The sequence below is a fragment of the Lissotriton vulgaris genome, chromosome 4_1, assembly GCF_964263255.1.
Source record: "Lissotriton vulgaris chromosome 4_1, aLisVul1.2, whole genome shotgun sequence".
NCBI classification, from domain to species: domain Eukaryota; kingdom Metazoa; phylum Chordata; class Amphibia; order Caudata; family Salamandridae; genus Lissotriton; species Lissotriton vulgaris.
Genome location: NC_141691.1, coordinates 2,012,648,029 through 2,012,660,670, shown reverse-complemented (window position 1 = coordinate 2,012,660,670; position 12,642 = coordinate 2,012,648,029). Strand labels below are relative to the sequence as shown.

At 44.8% G+C, this 12,642-nt stretch overlaps 1 protein-coding gene across 11 annotated transcripts in view; it reads left to right on the top strand.

Moving 5' to 3' along the window:
- Positions 1-12,642, top strand: part of PLEC (plectin) — a 624,446-nt gene that overhangs the window by 523,298 nt on the left and 88,506 nt on the right. For all 11 annotated transcript variants that reach the window (XM_086966398.1, XM_086966400.1, XM_086966394.1 and 8 more), the window contains 5 exons: positions 1,357-1,450; positions 2,864-3,018; positions 4,670-4,994; positions 5,810-5,887; positions 9,225-9,386. In XM_086966398.1, the coding sequence (XP_086822524.1) occupies positions 1,357-1,450; positions 2,864-3,018; positions 4,670-4,994; positions 5,810-5,887; positions 9,225-9,386 (814 nt within the window). The remainder of the gene's footprint in view (positions 1-1,356; positions 1,451-2,863; positions 3,019-4,669; positions 4,995-5,809; positions 5,888-9,224; positions 9,387-12,642) is intronic.

Below are 12,642 nucleotides of genomic sequence, written 5' to 3'. Positions count from 1 at the left end.
CTTCAATAATACAGCCTTAGAGCATCCTACCCACTGCATTCTCTTATCTGTAAGAGCCACATGACTGAGTATTACCATGGTGTCCGTCTCTGCTTCGGCTGCTACCTTCAAGCCTTCTCATCTCTCTAGGACCGCTAGCAGTACCCGGGAGCATAGACTCCTAAGGTGACCCAGGAGTACAGGTGTCTTCATGCCGCAGGGCTCTTAGTACTACCATGGTCTCCTCTGCTGCGGCGGCTACCTTTAATCCTTCTCCTCCCACCACAACAGGTAGCCGTACTGGAGAACATAGTCTCCTAAGGTGACCCAGGAGTACAGGTGTCTTGATCACCTTGTCCGTGACTGAACCAGAGAATGTGGCTCAGTCTGGGTGGAACCAGAAGCGTAGAGGTTTTCAGCGTGAACCTCTTCTAGATTCACACACTCTGCATGCATACTGCTACTTAGACCCGCCATCTTAGAATAGTGGGAGGCTGCGGCATATTAGGCTTCTCTCGAGCCAAGGCGGTGCCTCAGAATCTCTGGCTTATTCTTTACTCTGGATGCAGCTGAGCAGTGAGCTCTTCTGCGGCTGCTGCATACTTCATCTTATGACTCACCATGCCCATCCTGCCATCGATGGTAGAATCTGGCAGGGACACAGCTTTTCCACTCTGCATCCGGCTAAACCGAGAAACTAAAGTAAAAAAACGGCCTGCGACTAAAAAAGAGCGAGAAGGAGGAAAGAAAACTTTTGTGGTGGGCTGAGAGGTTTAATAGGAACCAGATGATGGATGAGTCACTCACAGAGCTTGGCCACCAGCCTGCATCACAAGAGAAAGCGAGGAGAATTGTGCACAGAACATGAGAGCAGTCTGGGCCGAGCTCTGTTACTTGAGCTTTTCACCGTCCTGGAGGCCTGAGGCTTTGCTCCTCTCTTGGCATGGTAGGGTACTTGGTTGGGAAAGACGAGGAGAGTGCAGCAGAGAACACAAAGGCAGCCCTAATTCATGCCTTCTTTGAGTTTCTTTCCACCCACAAGATTGGATACTCTCTTGGCTTGGTAGGCCACTAGGAAGAAATGAGAAGCTGCCATGGACCACAGTAAGCACTCCAGGCCCAGCCTCCTGCCTAGAGTTGCTTCCAGTTCTTGATACCTACTGCGCCTGTCCTCTCCAGGCTAGGTAAGTCTCCAGCACAGAGATATTATGACTGGGTCAGTCAAGGGCTTCAGGAAAGTGGTGTATTATGGAGTTTATGCAACACTCCGGAACAATGGATGATTACCCTATCGCCACCCTTCTGCTTGTGTTTGGTGCCAGGCCTCTCGTTGTATCCTGAGCACTAATGTCTTCGCTTTTTCCCCCTCTCTGCCAGGTTGGAGCGCTTGCAGCGCATTGTCAGCAAATTGCAAATGGAGTCCGGGCTGTGCGAGGAGCAACTGAACCAGGCGGATACCCTGCTGCAAATGGTGAGGACATGATGGCATTGGTGCATAGGCACTGCCAGTGAAGCATGCAAGTATAAATGAAGGGTATATTCTGGTTCAAGAGGCACTGGTGGTGGCATACGCAGGTGTAGAAAAGGACTTTGCAAGCATCAACAGGCACTGCCAGTGAGGTGCTTTACTATTGGCAAGGTTGTTATGTCCTGGAGGTACAGATATACATCAATGGCTACCATGAATAACTTTAAAAGAGCCCCAATGGCTTGTGGTGTGGGAGTGAGGAATTTCCTGTACAGGGTAAGAGTCATAAAACATATCCTATTATTGCCAGGCCTATCTTCAGAAATACATTCTGTCGCAATTAGTGTTGTTTATGAATTTCAGACAGAGGCTGATGGGGGTGGTTGTCTACGGAAGGCAAAAGAGAGAGTGACAGCAGTGTTTGAACCTAAAGTGACGTTTTTTTTGCAGTGGCGTGTGCTGTGAAGACCTGAGATTAACTAATAGTTTTGTTACAAAATAAAGTGGGGTTGTAAGGTCAATGCTAATTCAGAAGGAAAATGTTGTAATAGCTTTGCAACGGTGAGCTCTTGTGCATAACACTAAGTTCTCCAGGGTGCTGAATGTGATCTGATTGAACGCTGGCTTGGCTTTGGGGTGCTTATGAAGGGAGAGAACAGAGAATCATGGTTTGACGACGGTGACCCTATTCCTCTTTGGCTGGTGTGGGCCAATAGTTTGAAGGAGTTTAGTCACCATCTGTGATTAGATGTTTGACATATACAAAGCATGAAGAGCAAATAGCTTAGGTTTTGCTGGCTCTAAATGCATGAACTAGATCAGACAGGATCCGAATAGGCAAGTTTTCAAATGTGTGTGAAAGATGAGAAGTTTGCTTATGGACCCAAGAGAGGATAAAGAAAGTTCCATAAGTCAGATAAGAGCAGGCACAGACTCCATGATGGGTAGGCGGCACTTGCAGCATGAATATAGATAATTCCAATACCTATGCATATGCACACCTTGTACTCTTTATGTTCTGTTCATTATACACAAGGTCAATGTTTCCTGCTTTTTGTATTGGATTTTATAGACGAGGCCTTTGGACAGTATCATAGTGTTGGGTGTAGAAATTTACCCTAGTATTATCTCAATTTGTCTTGAATGTAGCTGTTGAGCTCATAGTCCACTTGATCTCCTGTTAGGCAATGTTCTAATTTCCTTGAAATGGATGAGTAAGGCTTGGCGTCTTGACTTCCTCTTAGCCCATGCTCTCCTATGTGTTTCTTGGATGTTGACTTTTTTGGTCGTCTCCTTCTGCAGTGTTAGTGGAACAACTCACCACAGCTCCTTAGTCTCCTGTTTCGTCATGTCCTTTTGTGCTATTTATTGGATAAGACTGTGTAATTCTCTGATCCTTTGATCTCCTCCTTGCAGGACATCCGTCTGCTAAATTCTGGGAAGTCACCGCAGAAGGCTGCAGAGATCGAACGCGACTTGGATAAGGCAGATGGAATGATACGTCTGCTGTTCAATGACGTGCAGACTCTGAAGGATGGACGCCATCCACAAGGAGAACAGATGTATAGAAGGTACCGGTGTTGTACATTATGTAAAACTTCAAACTAGTCTGAACTCTTCAACTGTACATGCGAGTATCAAACTTAAATGAGTTAGATAGAGTAATTTTTGGTAAAACATTAAGAAGCTAGAAAACTATTCCTGAACTTCATCTTCTTTGTAACCAAAACACTACCCCAGGTTACTGCGTGGTCTCATGAGCTGCTTTCTGATGAACAGTCTCATGGTTTGTTCTGTGAGATCTCATCACTTGCTGTTTAGTGGTCCTGGTTGCTAAAGATACATGACCTTTCCACTTATTAACAGGTCTGTTTGTTCTAAGGTCTTAATTGTTTATAATGAGCTTTCCTTTAGTCTACAGGTTCAGTATATCTTCGTATTTGGCACCACAACTCTTGTGCCTTGACTCTGTGTGCTTAGGTTCACATGTTCTCCACATTCTTGACAGTGGCCTTATTCGGATCTCTCCAGAGCACTGGTGTGTTGACATTGTGTTCCTTGATGCACGCGGACCCCACAGCATTTGTTTTGGAACCTGAATACTTTTGGGGTTCACATGCTGTCCATTACCCTTCCAACTAATGCTTGGGGACGGAAAATCTTCTTTTTGATTTAGCTCTCAAAGGGTTGCACCTTTTCTGTAAAGTGTGCTGAAAAGCAAAGGGTTATCCTAGCATCTCACAAAAATGTTATATCTTAAAAAAAATATCTGCAAACCACTGGGTAGGACAAATGAACAGTATTTCTTTGTGCAGAGTTTCTCGTGAAGAAGATACCTCATGACTGCCTACTATACTGACGTGCAAGTAGAACACGCCTCCAGCTATGGGTGGGAGGCAGCATGCCTTTTTAATCTATTTTGCTATGCCAGATAGCTTCTGCAGAGTGGTGTTTTTTTATCTGGACTCACAAAAAAAACACAGGGCTCAGGTCTTAACATAAAAAAAATTCTATTATTCTTTATAAAATTTTCCTATGGACTCTGAAGAGTAGAAAAGGTGTTATTGGATAATATAAGCATTCTGTATAGAAAGAAACTAGAACATTATGTATCAAAATTACGCTGATTGAATTTTCAGAAGTTTAACACATTTTTTCCTATGTGACGCATGCAAAAATAACTTTATGACCTGCACATAGCCACAAGATAACTCTGTCTCCCGTGCAAAGCCAGCTCAGGCCAGCATAAAATAATTAGAGAGCACAAGAGGGATAGATTAATTAAGCCTTCAGATGCTTGTATTAAAATAAAGGTCAGTTTATGTGAGGATGTGGATGTGTTGATTTACTATGCAGTGTGAACTATGTATATCACTCACTCATATTTGCACTCACTAACCCCATCAGTCTATCCGCCCACCCATGCCACCCACATTCCTATACTGTCCAATAGCAACAACTAAGTCCTTCTAAAAGTGTCAAAGTTACTTTACAGTTAATTCTTCCTGGATTGTGGCCTAGCTCTATAGTAGGAGGATGTGGTGTGGATTAAGTCTCCAGATTAGTAGGATATAGAAATAATTTGAGATTCTCTTGGTTTGCCGTCATGTGCTTGCTTTCGTCTAAATTCTATGGGGTCCGAGAAATAGTAGTAAACTGATTGTAATCCTTAGATGTCTTGCCTTAAGATTTAGCTTGTTTTCCCACTGTTCATCCATGTAGGGTCTACCGTCTCCATGAGCGGCTGGTGGCCATTCGTACGGAGTATAACCTGCGGATCAAGTCAGGTGGTCCTGTTCAACAGGTGATTACCCAAAGTGTGTCCTCACCAGTGACATCAACAGCACATGGACTGGAGCTGGACAATGTCACCCTCAAGTACATGCGGGATCTGCTGACCTGGGTGGAAGAGAACCAGAAGCGCATCAACAATGCTGAGTGGGGGGTCGACCTTCCCAGCGTGGAGTCACACCTGGGCAGTCATCGTGGTCTCCATCAGTCAATCGACGAATTCCGTGCTAAGATTGAACGAGCACGAGCAGATGAGGTGAGGTTCAAGTTCCCAACTGGATTAGTGCTCATGCCCGTTGAGGCTGATGTACACACAGTAACAGTCCAAAATTCTATGCATTGGCAAGTCTGTTTAATCCCCTGCAGGTTAAATGTATGTGGTGACAGCACAACTCTTTACTCTATAGCACAACTTTTGTACACAATGCCAGGATGAGTACATTTTATTCAGTAGCTGCAGGCTCACTGTATTCCAAGGTCATTCTATGGCATTCAGTAGCAGGCCAAAGCTTGTTCTGATGATCTAGGGCCAAACAATTGCATGTGAAAATAACAAAATTCCATTGATTGCATAGACGGAGGATCTCCATGGTACGCAGCTGTTGGCAACTGCACCTTCATGACATGGAACTTTTGACCTCCGCAGTTTCCCATCTCCTACACCTACATGCCACCTCCTGAAGTATCCTGATGTTCAAACTGACATTGTAACTCCTACTTTTCCACAGGTCCAACATGTTCCACTGTTCCTCTGGTTTTACCCAGGTAGCACATTTGTTTTAACATGCACCTCAAGCCCCCTTCTGATTAATGACCCCAACATGCACCTAGGTTTATTGCAGGTTACTGATGCTAATGTGTACTAGATTGGTTCCAAAAGCTTCCTGGCCCTAATATGCATCTGGTGCTCTCGGCGGTTTACTGGTCCTACCTCATATTGGCCTTCCTAGACCCACAGGGCAACTTTGACAAACCTCTTCTATAACTTCTGGATATTCATCTTTCCAGCTGAGGAATTTCTCTGGGTGCTTTCGTTTTTCTCACAGCATGATTAATTTCTCCCTCTCCCAGGCTCAGCTTACACCCGCCAGTAGGAACGCCTTCAGAGAATACCTTGGGAAGTTGGACCTTCAGTACGCAAAACTGCTGGTATGGCACTTGATATATGCATGGTCTGAAAAACGGTTTTTCCAGCTTTTTTTCATTTGGGCTTATATCATCATCATTCAGGTTAATAAAGTGCATGGTTGCCCCAATGGGGCTTCCCCACTGTGGCACAACAGAAGGTGCTGAGGTAAGCGGTTCAAAAAAGTCACACCTTCAAGATTTAAAAAAGTTTTTTCAAAAGCGTTCCAAACCATAAGCGAAGCAGGTAGGGAAATCCAATCATTTAGGCCCATGTGAGAAAAGGAGCGACCTCCTTGCCCCACCTTATGAATCTTTAGAGGAAAGTGAAACTTCCCTGCTTCAGGCATTCTGTATTCTCTCTCCGAGACACAATCCGCCCATGTGATAGCAAATTCGGGTGACCACCTCACTCCAGGTCATTACAGACACACTATCCAGTCCTGATCTTTTCACTTGCAAATCAGTGATTGCAGGTATCTTGGTCTAAGTGGCTTAAATGAAGCAAAACAAGACTACAGCACCCAGAATGCATTTGGCTATCACACAGAAGTCCAGGGCTGAAAAGTGTCCATAATGAGTTGGAAGAGGTGGTCACACCAGAGTGGCCTAAGTTTCTTATTCCCTAGAAGAGAGGTGTGGGCATGTGCTACATATCCATGACACAATTAGATTGATTGTGCCTCTACTGCAAGCAAGTTAAGCGTTTGCTCCTGGCTAAGCCCTAACAGCGCAGCAGGGCAGCTTCAGAGTAGTTCAGAGGTGGGCAAATCTCTTGGACATGTCATTCTTGGGTAACGTACTAAGAGAGTAGGTTTCCTGCTTGATTGGGGAGAAAGTCATATTTTGTTCTCTCTTGACCAGTATTCCGCCAAAAAGATTGTACACAGGTTTCACTAACATAGATTTTTTCAGAACAATGGTTACCATTTGCAAGTTAATGGTGTCCGGTTAACTGTTGATATTCAGTCGAGTTGGCCAGCATCAGTAGTCTCTGCCTGGCCTTAAGAAGTAGGTTAACATTATTTGCCAAAAAAGCCTACCCTAGCAGTGTCATGGCTCAGTCTGGGTATTCTGGGATGTTTTGAGTTGGTATTTTTTTTAACACCCTTTCCTTTATATAGTGTATTTTCTTAATGCCAGTGTTGGGCCCGCTGTATTGTTTTTATTTTGGTTTTAGGGAACTGTGTCAGGTACTGCTCAGTTTTGTGTTGTGTATTATAATAAAATTTGTATGTCTAATTTAATTTCTAATTTAATTTCTAATTTAATTCTAATTTAAAACACTTATAGAGCGCGGCGTACACCTTGCGGTTTCTTGGCGCTGGAGGTTCAGTAGCTGAGGGGAAAGAAGACCAGGGAGGAGTGAAAAAGCATTAGGCGGGGAAAGCCTGGCTAAAGAGAAAGGTTTTCAAGTCTCCGCGGAAGGAGAGGTACTGAGTTGCGGAGCGGAGGTTGTCAGGGAGAGAGTTCCAGAAGGAGGGGGCCAAAGTAGAAAAGTTGGACCCGCCCCACTTTTTGCGCGAGAAGCGGGGGATCTGGAGAAGGGACTGGGAGGAGGACCGGAGATTTCTTGCGGGGACGTAGGGTTTGATTAGTGAAGTGATGAAAGCGGGGGCAGTGCCCTGCCTGGCCTGAAAGACCATGCACCCGATTTTAAAAAGGGAACGTTGTTTCACAGGGAGCCAATGGAGTTCTTTTAGGAGGGGGGTGGAATGGTGATAACGTGGGAGGCCGTATATCAGTCTGGCCGCCTGGTTCTGGATGGTTTGGAGTCTACGCAGGCTGTAGGCTGGGATGCCATGGAAAAGGGCGTTGGCGTAGTCCAAACGCGAGATTTCCAGAGCGGCTATGATGGTCTTAAGAGCCTGGGGGGAAAAGAAGCGGGAAACAGAGCGGATGGTACGAAGAGTGAGGAAACAGGAAGAGACCACGGAGCTGATGTGTGAGTGAAGAGTGAGCTGATTGTTCATTTTGACACCCAGTGTTTTGACGGTGGTGGAGGGGGATGGTGCGGGGCCAAGAGAGGGGGGCCAGAAAGAAGAGTTCCAGGGGCTGGATGAACCACCAGTGAGAACCAACTCAGTTTTATCAGGGTTCAGTTTAAGATGGTTGTGATTCATCCAGTCCCTGATGAATGTCATAGTAGACTGGAAATTGGAAACCGAGAGAGAAGAGGGGGACAGATCAAAGATGAGCTGGAGGTCATCCGCGTAGTTGAAGACGGTGACCTCCAGCTGCTGGAGAGCAAAGATAAGAGGAAAGATGTAGAGGTTGAAGAGTAGGGGGGAGAGAGAAGAGCCCTGGGGAACACCGCAGGTGACAGGGAGGGGGGTGGAGGTGTAGTCGCCTAGACGGACTGGTTCCCCCTCCTTAGAGGGTCGAGATTAAATATATGCTGTTTAAAATAAATGATGGCAAATAAGAAACAATATGTTGGCCCCTAATTACGAATGCCCGACTCAAGGGAAGGTTCAGTAATTTGTCAGTACTTCAACTACTTAATAAAATGAATAAAAAGGTGATGGTTATTTTTCTTCAACACCTGTTTACGGTTTAAGACTATTACCTATGAGCATTTTTCTAGAACCCAAACAAACCGAATTGCATCACTGATGCTTACATATTGGGCATAATGACCCACTTTAATGGACAACTGTTTTATGACATTCTTGAAAATGTGCATGGCAAGGAGGGATACAAACCTAAGATCTTCAGGTACTCGCAGATCTCTGCAGCGGGCATGTTTCGCTTTCCACTATCATATCGGCAGCTATGCACATCCCTTTTCAAGAGCCTTCAGCACATCCTGAAACAGACAGTAGTATCCCTGCTGAGTGGTTGAGTTTTGTGGCGATCCTTGTGCAGAGCTTTCTCACCATAATTCTTGAGAAGCCTGGAATGAATACACTGAGTGAGCACTCTGAAAATCACAGTAGCTTTCCTAGAACTGTCCACCCATACCCCGGCAGACTCACACAGGGTCCCACCAGGTCTGAAGGCCCCCAATCCTCATTTTAGGCACTAGGATGAGATCCAGGAAATGATGGCTGCTGGATGCCAAACTCCTCCAGAACCACGGCAGGAACATATGAATTTCATGGCCTCTTTATTGGCTGTGCTCCGGTGGCTTGAAGAATGCCATACTGTGCAGTTTTTGTGCAGTTGACCCCCCTCTGATGCAGGGGGCATTTCCCTGGGGGATGACCTATTGCGTGAGGGCTTGGTGCCCTTTTTCTTGTGCGTGCAGCGGTTTACAAGACATATTATTACAAGTCTCTAAAATATGGTTTGCCCAACAAGCATTTCAAACCCAAGTTTCTAATGTTTTGCGCCCTTTATTTTCCTTCTCTCCTTGTAGAACTCCTCAAAATCCCGGCTGCGACACCTGGAGAGCCTCAATGCCTTTGTGTCGGCTGCCACCAAAGAGCTGATGTGGCTGAATGACAAGGAGGAAGAGGAGGTAAACTACGATTGGAGCGACCGCAACACCAACATGGTTGCCAAGAAAGAGAACTACTCGGTAGGTAATCTCTCGCTATTATGATGTCTGCAGCAAGGCGTCCTTATTCCAGCCCAGTCACTTCTTTATGTGTTTCTTATGTATATTCTCAGGAGCAACCCATGCTACAGTCCGTGTTAGAGTAACTTTCAATAGTGTTAGTGCCAATACATTTTAATGCACCTATAAGAAATTTAGATGATTTGTGCGTGTGTGTGTGTGAAGCTAAAATACATGGGCTATGATATAATTTTAGCATGCATTGGCAAAACCAATTTAGCTTGTCTTTTGTTGCCAATGCATACCACCTATTGGTGTTTTGCAAATACCGTTTAGGATCAGTAAAAAGAGGACAAATATGCATATTTAGGGATACTACACAGCATTGGCAACAAAAAACGATGATGTTTATGTGAGCATGCACCATCACGCATGTATACGTCAAAATGCTAAGGTGGTTCAATGAGATGAATTGTAGGCACACCTTCAATCACCATGCATGCACACGGCACAATGTAGCTGCCACTTTGTTTTTTTCCATCTACTATTTCAAGATGGCAGACACCAATCACTGAGCGGTAAATTTAAATAAAAATGTTAAAAGCATGTCATGAAACCTGAGCTGCTTAGCAGCACATTCGAGCTCCTCGGCCTTCCATAAAGGGAGAAAAATAAAAAGTTTAAAAAAGATGTGGCCGGGAGAGACAAGAAGCAAGTGTTGGTTCCAGTCATGGTTGTTGGGGTGGTGGGTAAATGCTGCAGAGCTTCAAGATTAATAGGGAAGAAAATGGTGGAACCAGAAAAAGGGTTACATTTGAAAAAAATGTCAAAATCAAAGCGGAAGGGTGGAGAGCAATGGACAAGGGTGAGAGAAGATTAACATAGAGAAGGTCTGGGTACATACGTGAGAAAAGCAGACCATGAGGAAGAGAGTCCAGCAGTGAAGTCCAATGAAATGTTACAGGCAAAAACAAATTGTTCCCTGAATTTGAGCAGTGGAAGGATACAAGCCATTCAGTTAAAAGTATGGTAAAGGGGCTAAGCTCCAGGAGAGGGACAAACACTAGATGAGGAAAGCATGTCACTAAACAAGAAGAAAACACATGAGTGACAGGACAGCTAACCCATGGTAAGCAATGTGTTGGAATATAGATCAATGTAAATGTGTGAACTGTCTACAATAGGTCTTCAACAACAGACAGCTAAGAGCTGTCTGTAGGTGAGACCCTAAAAGGGTATTGTTAGATTAAAACAGCCTTGTGTTTTTTTTGAAAGACTAGACGATTGCCAAAGACTGCTCACAAATGTGTGTGTGTGTGTGTGTGGGGGGGGGGGGGGGGGGGGGGGGGTTAGGGGGAATGGGGGTTCCCGTTCTCACGAGAACACATCAATGGTTGCCCTAGTGCTAGAGGCAAGGGGTCAAATTGCTGCTGTGCATCGGGGGCTAACACTAGTGCAGGTGTCCTTCGTAGTGCAATATATGTTCCCTCCCTAAAAACGTACTTGGGTCTGCACACTTGTTTATTTAATAAACCTGAAACACTTAAGAAAATAGCTTTCATTTAGGTTCATTCTTGAGGGCGTCTCAACCAATAATGGTCTTGATTCTGATCTAATCAAACTGCACAGACGTTCGAGATCTTTTCAGTACTGTGTACGTAATAAACTAATATCCATTCTTAAAACATGGGAAATGCATGTTTGAAAGACAACAAAGGTAATAAAATATTGTATTATAAGAAAAGAAAAATTAAATACATTCATAATACAGCCAACAGATTTAAACTACGTGACCATATATACCAGGGTAGTCCATACATTGCACACAGCTGTCAACACATCCACAGGTGTAACCCACTTCTTAGATTTGCTGCTCTCACACATATTTTGGCAAAGAGCGGAGAACAGGTAACCTCGCACGTGCGCCCAAAATATTCAGAATAGTTAACTCCACACATGTTAATGTGGCCCAAAAATTCCAGAACTCGCAGCCCCACAAACAAGAACGGACATCCCTAATCAAATACGCATACCCTGCAAGTTCAGACACCGCAGATATAATTGTTTTAGTCAACATTTTAAGTAGCGAGTGTAAAAAGCATACACAAACACAGTATGTTAATACTTGCAAGGTCAGAGTATTATGTACGTATTACTAAAATTTCAAATCTGGTGGTCACACCCAGGTATATATTCCCAGCAAGTTCAAAGTGGTTGATCCCAAACATGAATTCCCAACAATGTGAAGAGTAAAGCCTAGTTGGACAGACATTGAGACAGACAAAGAGAGCACAGGCATTCGAGGCAAGGCTAAGAATCTTCTTGCCTCTTTTCTGGCAAATAGGGCCCAGGTCGTCACTGTCGGACCTTTTGATTCTTCCCCTCTGTCACTGCCATGTGGAGTTCCCCAAGGCTCATCCCTAAGTCCGACACTATTTAACATTTATGTGTCGGACCTTGCCAAAGTCATCAGGGCATACGGGATGAGCCTTACCTCCTATGCAGACGACACTCAACTGGTCCTTGCCGTCAAGAATGACGGGCTCAAAATAGCCAACAACTTTAACCAAGGCATGCTGGCTATTGGAAGTTGGATGGCTCAGAATTGCCTGAAGTTAAACTCTGATAAGTCGGAGGTTGTGATTTTTGGCAATTTATCCCCGGAGTGGTCCCCCCTTTGGTGGCCAGCATCCATGGGCCAGCCTCCGGACCCGACTAACAAGGTGAGGAATTTGGGAGTCATTTTTGACAACCGCCTAAACTTTCTACCACACGCCAACCAGATCTCCTCCTCAGCTTTCCATAAACTAAGGCTCATTAAGAAAATCTTGCCTTTCTTACCTGAGAGTGCCGGAAAACCGCTGGTGAGCGCCCTAGTCTTGTCGACCCTAGACTATTGCAATGCTTTGTTTGTAGGTGCCCAGGAGAGTGTTATGACAAATACAGGCTATTCAGAATGCTGCCGCCAGGCTCCTAGGGCGCATTCCCAAATATCAATCGGTCGCACCCACCAGAAGACAGCTCCATTGGCTACCAGTGAGAAAGAGAATTATGTTTAAGTCTCTTTGCCTGGTATACAAGGCTCTACACAATGTTGGACCTGCATTCTTTACCCAAAACCTCATCCCTTACTGTCCCTCAAGAACGTTACGCTCTTCTAGTCTGCATGAATTGGTGGTATCTCGAACCAAATCTGTCACATGGGGGGACAGAAGATTCCTGGTAGCCGCACCGAAACTGTGGAACACATTGCCACACTCAATCAAAATCAGCACCT